We start from the raw sequence: 17524 nt of genomic DNA, 5'->3' as shown, positions 1-17524 counted from the left end.
AGAAAAACAATGGAAGATTTCCCCACGAGGAAAGTATTCATACTTAACATCTCCTGAAAGTATCAGACTAGGAGATTATCAAAAATCAGCTTGAGCAGAAGTACAAAGGCTCCAATCCTAACACGCAACTTTCTTCTTGTTCATTTTTTACTTTTATTTTTTTGTTTTCTGAATTGCTAAGACACAAACTTATAAGAAAGTTTAAAAAAGTTCTAAACTCAAACCAAATCTACAATAATTTCACGGAGAAAGAAATCTGATTCCGTATGCTGTCAACTAATTTTGGGAAGGTGACAGAAAGTAAGATTTCTAAGGGTTTGAAGCTTGTCCAGGTGATCTGCGTCTGATTGGGCTCATACTGCTCTTGGATAATGGTTTCGGACTCTCGCATCTCATCTTCATGCTGTGCCCTGGTGGCGTCCATGGCAATGATTTCGATGGTGGCAGGGGTTTCGGCTTTCCTGCATCACAAGGCCAACATTCTTAAATTTCATCATTTCAGTTCAAGTGCAATGCTACTTGTAAATCTTTAAAAACAGAGTAAACCTAATTAAAAGGACGATTAAGATAAATTTGAAACCTACATTGTGAGAAAAGGTAAACCTTACCTGGAACTTTTCTGACCTTCACGCTGGTAGTTTTCTTTATCAACAGTTGTTTCTTATCAGCGGGCTCGGAACGAACTGACCTCAAGTCAGATGGGATTTTCCTGTCTGGAACTTCAGTGAAAGTCGACTTCATATCAAAACCAACAGACTTCACGTCAGATGTAAACGACCTGGCATCAATTGCTGGTACGTGATGATCCTCCACTACAGAGTTACTCTCATCCCAGCCATTTGAGGCTGCTTCACTTACTGCTTCAGAATTCTTAAATTTAATTTGTACACAAGTTTTTTCTTTCTCTATAAGCCTATAAGAAAACATTTGAAATGGAATTTGTGACACTGAAGGCAGATCACCAGTCGCCTCCCCTTGACACTTCTTTAGAAACCCCGCCTCCAAGTCACAAAAATCTACAGGCGGCGACTGTATATACGGCTGACCGTCATTGGGGTTCATCACAAGGAACTTCTTGATGTATCTCAGAACCCTACAAATAGACGAGAAAGTAGGGCGATAACTTGGCTCCGTATGCCAGCATTTCTTGGTTAAGCTTACAAGGTATTTTGGTGAAAGGGATGGGAATAATGGCCGTTCTCCTGCTCTTATATTATTGATCATTTGGTCTCCTTGAAGATGCCCATCCTCAAAGGGAAGTTTCCCTGTCAAGAGCTGGAAACAAAGCATCCCAAAGCTATAAACATCTGCTTTCTCTGTGTACTTTCTACTGCTGGCATTTCTTGCCTGTTCTTGCTCTGCCAGAACTTCTGGGGCATGCCAAATGCAAGTATCGACTGGACTTGGCTCTGGCGATGAATGTCGAGAAGAATGATTTTTGACAGATGTTAAGCCAAACCCTGAGACTTTCACATGAAAATAACCTTCTGTAGATTTCCTGGGTTTGAGAAGGACATTACTAGGATTAAAATCTCCCACGTAGATCTTCCGTGAGTGGAGAAATTCCATTCCTCTTGCAATCTGAAGCATAATATCAACTACAGTTGGAAGAGGGAACAAAACCCGCTTCTTCGGACTGCTGTTCTCTTTTATGTAAGAATAGAAATCTTTGGTCATCAATTCCATTACAAGGAAACATTCCTTCTTGTGTTCATCATAAAAGCCACAGAGGTACTGCACTATGTTGGGATGGGAAAGGGACAACAGCATAGAAATTTCGGAATTCAACGGTTCAAAATCGTGAAAGAAATGTCTCAAAGCAAAATTCTCCCCTAGCCATTGAATTTCCTTGTGCTGATTTCCACCTAACCTTCTCCTCACTTGGTAATCTTCTGCTTCTAACAAAATTGAACTTGGTGGGAGTTTGCCATTAGCTGGTGCTAGTACATTTAGTTTCTTCAGCAAAAGTTCTCCAAGTCGATGCTCACTCTTTCCTGGTGGCAATGCCCTTCTCTTCTCCTTGATTGTATCAATAAGAAGCCATCTATCTTCTCTCATGGCCCTCTCCATCTGCCTACAAATTTCCCGAGGGACCAAATACTGCTTCCCAAAATTCCATTGGAAAAGTTTCGGATCACTCCAACCCCTATCATACTTTTTTACCAGCATTGTCCTCTTCTTTGTCATCTCTTCCTGGTCAAGTCCAGAGATTTCTCCAGCAATCTCAACCGCCTCGATAACAGCAGGAAAGCAGCTAAGCAAGTTGTGGATGTGAAACTCAACAGGGTCCTTATTCTGATGAAGGCTAATAGCTTTTCCCCACCAATCTTTGTTATCCAAGCAACGCCTAACATAAAGTTCCCCTTCTTTGAATACCCTGTACACCTCTTTCAAAGGCTCTTCAAGAGGCCTCCACTTGGTGTTCTTCTCTTCTAGTTTTAGGTTCTGCTTGATCTCCTCCGCTATCGTTTTAAAGGCCAAACAAAAGATATTAACCAGCAAACAGCACTGCTTCTGATTGATCTGAATATCATCTTGCAATACCATCAGAGCCTTCAAACTTCCCAACACTTCCCCTGTCTGCCTGAACTGTTCCATCCGAATCTCCAAATGGAAGGAAAGGTAATTAACCCCAGATGAAGCAATGAAAAAAAATATTTTTTCCTGTCAAGTTTTAAAATTCAACAAACAGCACTAAGAAACCAGGGCCTGCAACAAAAAAGATTCATCACATTAAGAACCCATCAGACCATGTTGCAAATCAAAGCAGAAACATTAAAAGAAATAGATTAAAGACTATGTAACATCAGAGTTCGGACAACATATATTATATTCTTACAACATGTTTTGAATACAAGAAATGAATTGAAGAAATATATAAGAAAGGACCTGATTAAATCCATACCTGAAGCCAAAACCTTCTTCTTTCTTGACCTTTAACCAAATCAGCTGTCAAGAAAATGAACACTGCAATCAAATTCTGCCAAATCAACAAAGAATCCGAAGGCCCTTTCTCCAATCTGATCAAAGATGAATAACCCATCTCTATATGCTATCCCAAAAGGCAAACCGAAAGAAAAAACACACACAAAACAAAAGACAATCAAGCAAATAGAAAAAAACACAAGCAAACTGACCGGTTAAGGAACCAAAAAGCTGCCCAAAAAGCACCTGAAGGATACAAAAACAGTTATAAAAGAAGAAGAAAAAAAAAAAGAAACGGAAAGTTCAAGGTGACTTGTCTAATTTCTCAACTCCCCAAATATAAGCAAAAACTGCTTTGACTTGTCTAATTTCTCAACTCCCCAAATATAAGCAAAAACCGCTTCTTCTTCTTCTTCTTCTTCTTCTTTTAATTTTTCCCTCTTAGTTTTTCTGCCTTTCTTTACAAAACTGAAGAAGAGGGGGGGGGGGGGGGGAGGGAGAGCAAGAACCAAGAAGGCTTGACCGTTGAACTAGTCCCGGTTTCTATGGAGACAAGTCTCCCTTGTTTTCCTTTCTCCCATATTTATAGCTTCCCGCGACTTTCGCTTTTGATTTTTCATATATATATATATATATATATAAAAAAAAAAGCTTTATTTTTCTTGTGGACTAATACAATACATGGTGGATTTTTCCAATTAGTTTCCGAATTACAAATAAAATAACCCATCGATTACTAGCTGATGTTGAAGTTATTATTTGTTAATGCTCATATGTTTTTAATATTGATCTAATAAATTAGTCTTTCGAATAACAAAAATCACGGATGTGATGAGGTGAATTCAACTATTTGGTCCCTGTAGACTACCATCCATCAAATGGTTAAATATTATTTAGAATATAATTATGCATATATTTTTTTTTAGAAAAAAATAGCTTTTTATTGATATTATTTTTTATTTTTTATTGATCATCATCATCAAAAAAAAAAAAAAAATAACAGGGATCAGTTAAGCATTGTATACGAACTTCTAATTTATTATGGATTAGCACATTAAATTTACTATTTTACCCTTGCTAGACAAAAAAAAAGCTTGGTTAGAAGGGTAATTCAGTTTTTTTTTATTATTTTTTACATGATACAAATCTCATTGCCAAGTTCACAAGAGGCATTATGGTCGGTTTATATTTTTATTGCATAGTAAAATTATTAATTGCTCTAAAAAGTTATTTTCATTAAATTCATAGTAAAAGGGCAATTTTGGCTTAAACTTTATTTTAAAAATTGGGTTGACTAAATTGCTTTCTAAAATTATTTTTTTCTAAGCCTTGCATCCAAGGGTGTTTTTTTATCATTTCCTATGCTCTTTTTTTTTTGTTATTATTAAGTTGAGTTGGGGGCAATCCAATTTTTTTTTCATTTTTAAAAATTATTAGAGGAAAAAAGATGTTGGTGCTTATTATGCACGGGTTAATGTGTGGTGAAGCTATGCATCTTTAAAACAACGCGCGGGCTGTTATTTTGAATTTTGATTTTCATTCTTAACCCTTTTATCAAATTTTAATTTATTTTTAATTTTATCCTTGAATCTATAATTTTGGTTTTTTTTTTCAAAAACAAATAACCCTCATTCTCTTGATATTTTTTGGATTTTTTTTAATAATATGATTTTTCTTTTTAATTTTGCCATTTAATTCAAAATTTAGATTTTCTTCTCATTGTTATTATTTTTAAATTAGGTCTTTATTTTATTAATTGATTTTTTTTTTCAATATTGACATTTGATTTAATGGGAGCTGGTCTTTGTAGTGTTTTCCATAATTTTAAAACCCGACTCAAGACAAGTGCAAGGTCATGAATCATGTGGATTAACCCTAGTCGATTTATTTTATAAAAAAGTTAAAATAAATAAAAATAGTCAACGAGTTTTGATCATTTCACACACCCCCAAAATAAAAATAAAAATATTTTAAAAGTCAATCCAAATTAAACTCTTGGTCATGGGTCAACCCATCATGTCAAGTTGAGTTTTAAAATGGTGATTTTCCAAATAGGGTTCTTTCAATTTAATCACTAGCTAGGGTTTTTAAGTTTAAAAAGTTAACACAAGTTAGTATCACTTTTTTCTCGATTACATTCTTCAAAGCTCTTCATTTTAAAAAATAAACTTTGTTATTTTCTTCAGTTTCCTTCAAATCATGTTATCTCCATTTAATGATCTAGACAACAAGTTTGATCGAGTGGTCCATATATTTTTTGAGGTCATTTTTTTTTAATTTTTTATGGTTTTGTCTTTCAAAATCCAATTCTTTTTAAAATTAATTTTTGTTTTTTTTGTTTATCGGGTTATCTCATTCATATGATCATGCTCATAAGTTTTGGTGACCTCACTTAAATTAACAAGTTCTTTAGACTTTTTATTTATTTATTGATGTTTTTTAATTTTGTCTTTTTATATTTAAATTTTTAAGAATTACCGGGCATAAAATTTTTTAAAATATATTTATATTGCTCTAGCATCGCCTTTTTCTATGTTTAAAAAAACAAGGAAATTGTCCGTGACCGGCGGGAAACGTAGCCACCTATCTGGTCATTATTATTGTTCGATGGGAGGAGCAGACTGTAGACTACAGGGGGTTGAAGTTCGTAACGGTCATCAGGTGCTTGACCGTCCTACCAGCGTAAAGTACGTGTTGTCTGCCACATGGCGCGTAATGGAATGATATTGCCTGGCACGTCCGCCTAGACGTGACGGCGTGGGGCCACGATGTTAGATATTATTATTGTTAATAATAATAATAATAATAATAATGGCAGGTCGCTGTGTTTGCTTCATGCCTAACGCCTGCGTTATAATTTTCTGAAAAAAAAAAAAAAAAATACTTTATGAACGCAAGGGCTCGTTGCTTCACAATGGCTACGAGTTGGGAATTTTGCTATTAAAAATAATTGGTTAGAAGGTTAAAAAGATTTACCTTTTGAATTTGAGTATTTCAATCAATCTTTTTGAAAAACCATTTATTTGAATTCATATGATATAAAATATTTATTTGTAGAATTAATTGGGAAAAAAAAATACTTCTCGTCGTGAAAAAATATTGCTATAAAAATACAATCAATTATTATTAGTTATTACTATTATAAAAAACTATTTGCCAGTGGTATAAACAAAGTTAGAAGCACATTCATACCTGTGCTATTGGTACGCATATATTCTTTCTAAGTTAACTCTGTTTTATGTAGGAGAGTTAAATAGACAGATAATTAATTGAGTGAGCGTGTTTATAGGTAAAGAATAAAGAGATTTGCATGGAAGTGCAGGCCACACCCAATATAATAGAAACTAGTATATTTTATTTTATTGCGTTGCGAATCAAATTAATTTTTTAACATATAAAAAATATAAAAATTTTACAATTATATATATTATTAAATCTGATCGAGTATATTAATTCTAAAACCTTCCAAACTTATTTTTTTCCGTACGCACCGTCACCAGTGCACGAAAAGCACGTTTTGCATACGTAAGGCCAGATTTGTGGTCGACGTGAGAGAGGCACCTCGCAATTAAGTCGCAATACTGGTGGAGGAGGGAGATCATGCACACAGCCCTCTGCACCCTGGCAAGATCACAACCAAGAACAAGAACAATAGAGGGTGGCTGGTAGATGATACCGCACTTGAATCTAGCGGGGACAAATTGAACAGTGCCCTTGGTCTTGATGTTGGCAACAGCAACATTAACGTCCTCATTGGGCACAGCAACACCATGAAACATCAGGCAACAGGCCATGTACTCCCTCCGGCAAGGATCACAATTAGCTACCATAGATGAAGGCTCGGAAGAGGCATCCTAATGGGAAGAAAGATCATGAACTTGGCAAAAATTAATCAACTTGGACCCCACCACATCGATCCCTACTCAAACCATGGCATCCCAAGCAAAAACTGCCTTCTATCCACCCGACTTGAATATTGGCATATATGTGGGCATCAAGTAAACAAGTTCCTCTTTTTAGTCACTAACAAGAGAACATCTAAGCACACCTGCAGGGATACTAAAAGTAAAAATGTAAAGTGAAATATCCTGAGTTTTCCGATGATGACGAACTTCCTTTCTGGTTCCCTAAGCATGGGAGAAACATCTTAGACGGGGGTGCGTTTTACCGAGTGGTCACAGACAAGAGACGGGTTTATATTAACCTAGAAAAACTTGCAATCAATGAGTGACCTGAGCCTGCTATTCCATGAAGTTAACAAGCTCTAGCTATCGGTGCAATGTTTCATCTGTACTGATCTTCGTAATTTCGATTTCCCGGGTGGAAGGTTCTGCACGATGTTGAGAAATTCTCATCAAGTTTCTTAAGAGAAAAACAAGCTGCCACCGAACTCCAAGACAGATGGGCTATATAAGCAAGGACTTGTATTGAATGAAGAAAAACCAAACGGCAACATTGCTAATTTTAAAGCTCTACTCTTCATTTGCTTAAAACACACTTAATTAAAGTAGTGTTTGTCGATATATAATACGCATTTATATTGTGCAATTAGACTTTTTTTTTAAAATAACAACTTAATTAAATGTTTTGGAATCAAACATCTTAAAAACTTAATTTATATTATTGAATATTAAACAAATTAAACAGAGTTTTTATAAATAAATAAATTAGTCAAACATATCCGATAACAACCCAACCCCGCTTAAAGGCACCGGACCTATGAATGTGACGAGCTGTAAAAAATTTTGGGAGTAATTGGAGGAAATCTCTCTCTAAAAACTTCAAAAACGGAAATTTTACAAAAATATTTTATCTGTGTACAAAAAGTAGGCTAGAGGGCCTTCAACAATCTATTAACAGCAATAGCAGGTTTCAATGTGCTACGGCCAACGATTATGATCAATGAAGGAAGATTAGTTTTAGTTAAGGGAAAATTACATTGAGGTTACTATAATTCGATTTTTTTTGTTTTATTTATTTTTAAATATTATATTTTATATCCTAAACTTTAATAATATTATAACACGTAACTTCCTGTACAAAAAAAAAAAACAAAAAATATCAGATTATTTATAAAATTATCATTATATTTTATTTAATTTATTTAATGGCTAAATTATAACGCTTGTAATATATTAACATTGTAATTTTGTCATTGAACGAAAAAAAAACCCTAACCACCATAAATAACTTTTTTTTTTCAATTTTCAATCTCCAATAAGCCCACAAAAAATTTTGGAGACCATTATTTTTTCTTCATGTTTTTCTCCCCCCTTTTTTTTTCAATTTTCAGCGAACTCACGAGAAATAATCGAAGCCATTATTTTCCTTTTCCTTTTCTTCTTCTACTTTACATACATTTTCAACTACGAAAAAAAGCTTGGTACATAAAAACGTGCATCATGTTAATAGTTTTTTAATGTTGTTCATCATGTGAATTATATGATTTCTTTTGTGAAGATCATGATCATTAAGCGATTCAAATTCTACAAATGTTACTTACAGTGTCATTGAAAAAATTTTTAAATAAAACACAAAATGCTTTGAACCAGAACCGATCCGGCCAAAACACTATAGCATGTGAACACTGTTTATATGACCATGCTCCACAATTCATGCTAACTAATTAGCATAAACAATGTGCCAGCATTTGCTTACTTTTTTTTTTTTTCTTTTGTTTCAAATACAAAAATATTGTGGGCATTTATGTTTTGTTTAAAGTACATAACACAATCTCGGTACCAAACAGCCTCCAAGAATGTAAATTGCAATTTCCTAAAACACGGATGCAAAGATGTAATTTTTCCTTTACTTTTAAGTTGTAGACTAATTGAACATTTACATGTGATAGTCCTTAAAAAAAAAAATTAAAAATAAGTTATAATTTACTAAATATTTTTTTATGTTTAAAAATATTTAATCCGAAATGTCAGTTATCTAGCAGATACTTTTGGTATCGAGGAGAGGACGTAATTGTAATTATATAAAGACTATACTAAAAATATTAATATATCATCCAAGAACAAAAATAACTATAAGCTGCTGCACGGTGGAAGGAGTTGAGAAAGGAAAGAAAAGAAGTCAAGAGAGAATAGTAGTAGTAGTAGAGTTGCGAGGGAATCGAGGAAGACGAGGATGCAGTGGTACTTCGTTGCCGCACTTCTCACAATTCTCACCAGCTCCCAGGTCAATTACTTCCAAATCCCTAACTATTTCCTTAAAATCTCGATACATCTCTTTGATTTTTTTGTTTAAGTTTTGAATCTACAATTCCTTTTAGCCACTGCTATTGATTTCTTGATTATGAAAATGTAATCAAGAGTTAATAATTATAAGAACATGAGAAAAGAGAGAGATCAGGCATTTCTGTTTTGAGAAAGAAAAGATGAATAATAGAAAAACCGGACGATTGATCGAATAAGACGAGTGAATTGATTTCGAGTGCTGTGATGGTTGGAGGACGTGGAGAGCATCCGAGGAAGTTAGATTGTATTTAGAAGAGTAATTTTTATGCTTGTTTTTCTGAAGATGTTAAATTATTAATAATTAACCTATCCTCCTCCTTTTATATTATGCTGGTAGGGCATTTTGACGACTCTATCTCAGAGCAATGGAAAGTATTTGTACGACTATGCCACTGTACCCTTTCTTGCTGAAGTTTTCAAGGTACTTTTTTTTTTTTTTGATCATGATTGTTTAACCGGTTTTGTCCATGTAATTTGACGTTCCTGTTTATTTAAAAAATGCAGCTGCTGCTTTCTACTTTACTTCTTTGGAGAGAATGTCGGATATCACCATCTACCAGGGTGACTACAGAATGGAAGAGTGTGCGCTTATATGTTATTCCTTCAATCATATATCTAATTCATAACAATGTTCAGTTTGCTACATTGACTTATGTGGATACGTCCACGTATCAGATAATGGGTAATTTGAAGATTGTTTCCACTGCGATATTATTCAGGTGCCTAGTTTGTACTATGATTATGAAACTATGCCCTTTGATCTTTAAAGTTGCATGTCTTTTAGTATGAATTTAGCATCGTTGCAGTTGATCCATTGACTACCCCCCCTCCCTCTAAACTTCATTCTTCAGGTTATTCTTGAGGAGGAGACTCTCTAATCTGCAGTGGATGGCAATTGTTCTATTAGCTGTTGGAACAACCACGAGCCAGGTGATTATTTGAATTGTCTGTGCTGTTATTTAAGCTATTGTTTTTCCTCTCCATGCTCTGTTTAGTTCTTTGGTTTTTTGTACTTGTGTACTGGAAGTTCATATCGAGATTAAAGTCTTAACGACATGATCATTGTCTTTGTTTTAATGAGTTTTTTCATGATCCCAATTCTCTTTTGATTAACATTTATCTATAACCACCAAAAAAAGAAAAAAAAACTATTTATGCCTTTTCTTTTATTGTAGGTCAATGGTTGTGGAGAAGCAACCTGTGATTCTTTGTTTGCTGCTCCAATCCAAGGCTATATGTTGGGGGTACTATCTGCTTGTCTATCCGCATTAGCAGGTGTCTACACAGAGTTTCTTATGAAGAAGAACAATGATAGCTTGTACTGGCAAAATGTACAATTATATACGTAGGTATCTTTTCTCCACTCAATGACTTTTTCCTTCACATATAGTATTTTAGTAATGTTGCATACAAGTAGTCATGGTAGAAATCTTGATCTGGTATCTTCTTCCAAGCTCTTGGACCTGTCTTTCACTTCTTTATATATTCCTGACCCTGCTCTATGCACATGCTATTTGCAATGGAGAATGTGGAGTCATTCCTTGGTAAAATATATTATTATATTCATTACGATGATGATGTAGGTATTTCCTTCCATTTCAGATTTGGCTCAATATTCAACATGGCTCGGCTCGTCCTGGATGATTACAGAGGTGGCTACGAGAACGGATCTTGGTGGCAACGCCTTTTCAATGGCTACAGTATTACAACTTGGATGGTTGTTTTGAATCTTGGATCCACTGGCTTGTTGGTTTCATGGTTGATGAAGTATGCTGATAATATTGTGAAGGTAAATTCTTTTTTTATGGCTCGAAATAAATCTTTCTCAGAGGATGCACACAAGCATGACAATATCCCTCGGTGCTGTGTGTCCTATAGATGCAGATGATGAGAAAATTTCAATGACAATGTTGTGAAAGGATTTGTAGAAACTAGAATGCTCCCTTGATTTTTCATTTTTATACTGTAGTATCGTTCTATAATATCTCCATCTTTTCAAGCTGAAGAGGGCAAGGGAGGACTAAGACCCAGGATCTCTCTGGATCCAGTCAGGGGTGGTTGCCACAAAGCTACCCTTCCTTGCCATCATTCCATACTATCTGTTTGTTCATGAATCTGCCTGAAACCATGACGGAAGAGAGCTTTATGAGAACTTCATTCTTTTGGCATCATATGCAAAGCCATTTCCTCACTATGTATAGGATGCTCAAGCTTTATAAATTGTAATTTTCCATTTTGAACTCAAAGTCTGCTATAGTCATGCTCATAAGACTGCTGGTAAAAGACAAGGCTCCAGGTTTTTGACAAAATATCTTTACATGCCACCAGTGTTAGAGGATGTACGAAAGTCTTTAGAGTCTTTTTACTTGTAATTTAGGCCCTTTAGCCTCAAGTGCCTATATTAAAATATTATACTTTGTTTCTCCCTGTTTCAGGTGTATTCTACATCACTGGCAATGCTTCTAACAATGGTTTTGTCTGTGTACCTCTTTAACCTCAAGCCTACTTTGCAGGTACTCATGCACTCACAGGTTATCAAATATAAAATCCTTTCTGCCTATAGCATATGCTGGTTGATTTCGATACCATCAATGATGTTTTATTTTCCTTGTCATGCTGTAGCTTTTATTGGGTACAATCATCTGTATGATGTCACTGCACATGTATTTTGCCCCTCCAAACATGCTTGTGGATTTGCCTCCACAAGTCAGAGCTGCTCCTGAGAACCTGAAAGAAGTAGCAGTTGAGCGAAGAACAGATTCCTGATGTTTTAGCCTCTGCCAATTGCTTATTGAAAGTGGCATGAAAGCAATTGTTCTGCACAGCAGGCATGAAGAAGCATGATATCCTTTAATCAGAACCCATTCTACAAACAACTGAATTCTTCTCCACCGTTAACAAATGCTATATAACCCATCTATTAAGATTTTGGCTCTGGTTTCGAAAGAAAAAAAGGTCAATTTTGTCTAATTATTTGCAGTATCAGCTGATTATGCAAGTTCAAAGTAGAATTCAGATTCATTATCAATCATGAGATTCTTGTAATGTAATTCCTCGTATGTCCATTTTTTTCATTGATTACTATCATCCAGAAACATTGTTGTACTTGCAGATGACAGATGCTATCAAGGGATGAGATATTTGTCAGCTCTTTTCTTCAAATTTTCCATTTAAGACTCATGAGACTTCCTTTGGTTGGATGAACGTTGGGTTTTCTAGTGTCTGATCTTGACCCCATCGCTTCTTTTATGCCGACAGCTCCGTGCTTCTATCTATTAAAAGTATTACTTCGGCAGGCTTAGAAAATCTCGCCACATGATGCAGATTATTTAGCAAATGGTCAGCCTGTATTCGAGATGATCTCTAGAATTCAGCAAAAGAATAAAGAAGGCTAGCCTGTAGAGCTTGAAATCAATTCCTTCCATTCAAATCAAATTTAGATCTTCCGATCAATCGATTAAACCTGGTGAAGAAAGAGACGACTCATCAAAACAATAGAGTTAGGACAAAGACTAGCCTAGGCAAGACATGTTCTCCTCACCTCGCCCTAAGAAAGAGAATCCTCGCATAAAGAAGGTGTAGAGTAATCACCTAAACTTATTCTCATTTTATGTTGAAATCCAAAGGAAGGTGTAGAATAATGACCTTTTGATGAATGAATTGTTCAAGAAAACATAAAATTACTCTTCATTTCTGGAAATTAGCTTGAAAGACGCACCTCGGTCTCGAAAAAAAGCTATATTATATGCTATTTTATGATTATGGTTCATCTAGTAAAGAAATTCTAGCCACACGATTCCTTGAGCATTTGATTTGGAGTGTCACGTGTAGCTTTGTGTTCTTTAACATGCCCACATAGAACTATTAATGCCTATCCATGGAAATCCACTTGAAGTTTTTAAAGTTGCAGTACATGATCAAATGTTCTCCCTTAGTCTCTCGGATGCCTATAGATGTCAATTACCAGGCATGCTTACTCGCAAAAGAGAGTTGAGAAGCTGGCCCAGCACTGCCTCTTCCGTCATCAAGCCATCAAAAGGAAACAACTGTTCTTCCTTCCAGATGCCATTGCAGGCAGTATTCCAGGTACAAGAAGAGGGACTGTAGCCATGCCTGAATAGAGATTGGGCTGTTGCTGTTGGAAATGTTAATTACAATCATTTAGTAGGCAGTGATTATTAATAAGTGTGCCTACATGAAATCCATATATTAGTGTTGACAATAATCTGCTTGTCCTTTTATTAAATATATTATTAATTAGCGCTAACAATTTGGTTACTAATTGAATATGAAAATCACATATAATATGCCTTCTCATCCACGACATGAACAGATATGATTGGTAGGACCTGATTGAAAGCATCTGGAAGTCTTTTAGTACATCAAGTTTCTTTATGTATTTCCTAATTGAATAACTCCTCTTCCATGGATAGGACCAATGTATCAGGACAAGTAATGGCTTTTCCAATCGATGAAGCTGTGCTGATTGGCATATTATACGCAGTTTCCAAGCATCACTATCATGACTCATTACAGACGTCGATAAGTTTTTTTTCTTTTTAATTGATTACTATTTCATGAATCTCAATATATTCTGAAATGAAAGATTCTATCAAGGAAAGAGCATAGCGCGTTTCTCTAATTATATTTTTTTCTAGGAAATATATTTATATAATATTTTTTATATAAAAAAATTAATTTTAATATCAATATATTAAAATAATTTAAAATATAATAATTTTAAAAACGTGCCACCAATTGTGTTTTCAAACAAGCTTAAACACTCACCACTCATTACTCTTGTATGTTTGATCCATCTTTTCTTCCATGCCTTCAGCTCTGAACTATTCAATATTTTGCATATATTTCTATTAAGATTAGAGAAGACATTTCACCACATGATGTGGATTATCATATAGGATGCTAGCTTGAAAATTGAAACCCATTCTTTCCATTTTAGAAGAGGTCAGTTGGTGAATCGAGCAAGCAGCCCTAGTGAAGAAGAGGAACAACCCATCGAAGAAGGCAAGGAATTGCATGAGAGGCTGCTCCTCTCGACACAAGGAGGAGTCCTTGCATAAGAAATCCCACATTTAATAATATTGCTGAGTCATGCAGCCTTTGATTATGCTCGATATTAAAATGATTGGATCTGAATTGGGTTCATCAGATAAATTGCCAATTTGACACTGTGGTTTAACCTACTTTTTAAAAAATTTCATTTTTTTTTATTAAAATTAAGTGCAGTTTGTATTTTTTGGAGCGTTTTGATGTGTTGATATTAAAAAAAAATTTTTAAAAAAATAAAAAAATATTATTAACATACTTTTTAACATGAAAAACTATTTAAAAAGCAATTACCACACTTCAGGCTATTTGAAAAACGAAGGGATACAGATTTTTCCCCATTCGGTGGAGCCCATTAATTTATAGCATGCGGCCATCCCGTTCACCATGAATGGCTAGCACAGAACCAGGTGTTGATCAGGGCTTGATCAAGCTGTAGTAACTCCTCCTAAGCATCCTTCTGCCCTAGCACTCTCATACACAATCATAAACAACAATAATATTAAAAAAAAAATGGCGAAGGAGGATGTAAACATATCAAATAATTATTATTAATTAACAAAAAAAAATAAATAAAAGAGGTGGTGCTTTGACTCGCCATCACCTCATATAATATTTTTTTTATAGATTTTTTAGTTTTAAAATTTATATTTTTTTAGAAATATTACCATCACTTACACACATTTTTTTTTTTACACTAGAAGAAATTTGAGTTGACCCACGAGAGCACGAGACGCTGATCTAATTGTTCTCTACAAGAAAAACAGAGGGGCGGCAGTTGGGACATCATCAAGTTGAATAGCATGGGTTTTGGTGAAGTCGCCGAAACTTTAAAGAGATTAGGGCTTCACAAAGCTAACACTAGACTAAATGAATGACAAATTGGAATGGCTGAAATGAATTGGTCTGGTGTCACCTGCAAAAACAAGTCTCTCATGTATTTTTGAAGAACCCTTGAATGCTTAAATTAATGTGGTGGAGGAAGAGGGTGCCCTTGGATAGCACAGATCATCTAACTTTTCATATTTCCAATTAAGCAATTCTTATATCAGGGATCTACCATCTAAGTTAAACTCTATATGTCAAGGCTTTTGGTTACATGAAGGCCAATATATAGGACATCAAAAAAAAAAAAAAAAAAAAGCATCCACGTCTAAGTACATAGATCAAATAACATGATTGTAATTATTTATTTATTTATTTTCTTTTTATTAACGTGGATGTTCGGGTCAGCTTGTGCGTACCTCGACTAATCTCACGGGCCCTTAAGTTAACGACCATATAAGCCTTCAGTGACTCTAAAATTTATGGAACTCGAATTGGTGATTTCTAAAAAATAAATTTAAAACCTAATCAATTGAACTATAATTCTCAGAGCTATTATACTTTTTGAGGTAATGAGTAATGGGTTGGTTGGCAAGTGCATTAAATATAGTTTCTCATTGAACATTTCAAAATACCTAGATAGATGATGTATGATTATAATTCAAATGGTAAAGGAATTGTAGCCATACGTTCTTTTTTCATGCATTTAATTTGGACTGTGATATGTGTAGCTGTGATTGCAAGAAGATATAGATTGCATAATGGAACTCAGCCCTCATTAACATCATAGCATGCGTACAATACAAGTATATAACCATGAAAAAAAATAAAAAAAAGCTTCACTCTCATGTCATTAATGCCATCAAATTAAATTGTGGTTTTTAGGCTCCAGGACGTGCTCGAATGTTCAACCTTGCTCTCTAGGCTGTCTATAAGAGGCCAGTTGCTAGCCCTGATTATGCTCAAAAGATAGAGAGTTGATAGTTGAGATGAGTGGAGTTAGCTGCCCAAGCAGTGTCAGCTCGGCGATGCCTAAAGACTTGAGGCCTAATGGGTATAACCAGCATCAAGCAAGCAAAAGAGGCACCTGCTCTTGCTTCCAGATGCCACTGCATTACCCAAGGTACAGGAAGTCTGACTACGAGACCATGCCTGAGTGGAGATTGGACTGCTTGTTGAAAGAGTACGGACTGCCTGCTATTGGAGATGCTAACCAGAAGAGGAAGTTTGCCATGGGAGCCTTCCTTTGGCCTTCAGAGAATGAGTGAAAGTCCTCAATTTGATGGTGATCATCAAATTTCTGCACATACTATCATGTTGTACGTAACTCAGTCTATGTAATGTATTGTATTAAGAAAACCATGTATTAAATAATTATTAGCATGTTTATGAAATCCATATCTTAGTTTTAATTACTGTGTTTTTTTCCTATTAAATATATTGAAGATTGCCGGTAAGTTTGATAGATCAACTGGTATTCATGTCTCATTCTTCCTTCTTCCTTGTAACAATATATATATATATATATATATATATATATATATATATATAGAGAGAGAGAGAGAGAGAGAGAGAGAGGACAAATCCAACTCGCAGTCTCTAAAATTGACCTAGCAAGCTCTAGAGGCTTTGTTCTGCTAAATCCTAGAGGTTCACCAGGGTGAGCATCTCGCTGAAAGGTTGACCCTGTTGAAGCACGGGAGAAACTCAAAGAATAGCATCCGCAAGGCATCATCGAACCTCCTCGTCTCGCGATAATAAAGGGGGTCATTGTATTAAAAAATACCACATGTAATAATAATTGTATTATGTGGTTAACTAATAAAATTAATTATAGACACGACGTTATTATGCAGTTCATAGGTCAATATATATATATATATATATATTAAATATTAAATTCTTACTCTTGAGGTGACAAGCTCAGAAGATTGCTAGACTAATAATGTAGATTGATAAATTATTTTTCAAATTTGATACAGTCAACATCAAGACTAATTAATATGGTAGATTATCAATATTTATTGTGATTTTTCCCTCAATAGTAAACTAAGAACCATTGCAATATTGCGATTTTAATATGATAGCTTGGCACATATCCTATATTTGAACGTTCCTTAAATTTGATATATAAACCATCAATTTTGTGTTGTTTGTCTCGGGGTAAATTTGGAAGTTGGGCGAGCAATTTTTCCCATTTGAAAGTATAGTTTTCCTTCTACTCTCAAACTTGGGGTCTGTTATTTTATAAAAAGATTTTGAGTCATTTATGAAACTTGTTTTGTAGTACAACTAAATAAAGTGACGATATTAATTAGAATCTTGATGAGAAACTAATTTTAAACATTTTGTTTACACTAAGAAAAAGAAATAAAACATTAAGAACATATAATTGATCATTGACAACAACAAATCTTCATTTAAATCAAATTCTAAATGCTTAAGCAAGTTTTTTTAACAAT

The 17524-nt window shown here is 34.7% G+C and overlaps 3 protein-coding genes across 4 annotated transcripts; 2 read left to right on the top strand and 1 right to left on the bottom strand.

The window, feature by feature from the left end:
• Nucleotides 1-6: 6 nt before the first annotated feature.
• On the bottom strand, nt 7-3494 carry LOC118035042 (uncharacterized). Of its 2 annotated transcripts, XM_073407902.1 has the most exons (5): nt 3256-3494; nt 3138-3171; nt 2906-3020; nt 609-2709; nt 7-461 (listed from the first exon to the last, which is right to left on the bottom strand). In XM_073407902.1, exons 4-5 carry the CDS (start codon nt 2596-2598, stop codon nt 310-312), a joined length of 2142 nt encoding a protein of 713 aa, XP_073264003.1. In that variant the 5' UTR covers nt 2599-2709; nt 2906-3020; nt 3138-3171; nt 3256-3494; the 3' UTR covers nt 7-309. The 2 variants fall into 2 exon arrangements, with proteins under 2 accessions (XP_073264003.1, XP_073264004.1); XM_073407903.1 differs by having other exon boundaries at nt 2906-2949; nt 3138-3494.
• Nucleotides 3495-8943: 5449 nt separating this feature from the next.
• Nucleotides 8944-12317, top strand: LOC118035017 (CMP-sialic acid transporter 1). The gene is made up of 8 exons (XM_035040499.2): nt 8944-9111; nt 9508-9591; nt 9675-9889; nt 10022-10100; nt 10346-10515; nt 10773-10959; nt 11606-11683; nt 11793-12317. The coding sequence occupies exons 1-8, from the start codon at nt 9061-9063 to the stop codon at nt 11934-11936; spliced, it is 1008 nt and encodes a 335-aa protein (XP_034896390.1). The 5' UTR covers nt 8944-9060; the 3' UTR covers nt 11937-12317.
• Nucleotides 12318-15949: 3632 nt separating this feature from the next.
• LOC118035008 (uncharacterized) lies at nt 15950-16527 on the top strand. Its single transcript, XM_035040494.2, has one exon. The coding sequence runs from the start codon at nt 16052-16054 to the stop codon at nt 16328-16330; it is 279 nt and encodes a 92-aa protein (XP_034896385.1). The 5' UTR covers nt 15950-16051; the 3' UTR covers nt 16331-16527.
• The last annotated feature ends 997 nt before the right edge of the window (nt 16528-17524 follow it).

Source organism: Populus alba, chromosome 3, assembly GCF_005239225.2.
Source record: "Populus alba chromosome 3, ASM523922v2, whole genome shotgun sequence".
NCBI classification, from domain to species: Eukaryota; Viridiplantae; Streptophyta; class Magnoliopsida; order Malpighiales; family Salicaceae; genus Populus; species Populus alba.
This window is presented reverse-complemented; position numbering and strand designations above follow the sequence as displayed.

Bases quoted from the DNA above. Each gene is read 5' to 3' on its own strand.
- LOC118035042 (XM_073407903.1), bottom strand. From the start codon at position 2,598: ATGGAACAGTTCAGGCAGACAGGGGAAGTGTTGGGAAGTTTGAAGGCT. The intron at 462-608 runs GTAAGGTTTACC...CTTGTGATGCAG, and splicing joins GAAGGTCAGAAAAGTTCCAG to GAAAGCCGAAACCCCTGCCA.
- LOC118035017 (XM_035040499.2), top strand. From the start codon at position 9,061: ATGCAGTGGTACTTCGTTGCCGCACTTCTCACAATTCTCACCAGCTCC. The intron at 10,101-10,345 runs GTGATTATTTGA...CTTTTATTGTAG, and splicing joins TTGGAACAACCACGAGCCAG to GTCAATGGTTGTGGAGAAGC. The intron at 10,516-10,772 runs GTAGGTATCTTT...CTTCCATTTCAG, and splicing joins CAAAATGTACAATTATATAC to ATTTGGCTCAATATTCAACA.
- LOC118035008 (XM_035040494.2), top strand. From the start codon at position 16,052: ATGAGTGGAGTTAGCTGCCCAAGCAGTGTCAGCTCGGCGATGCCTAAA.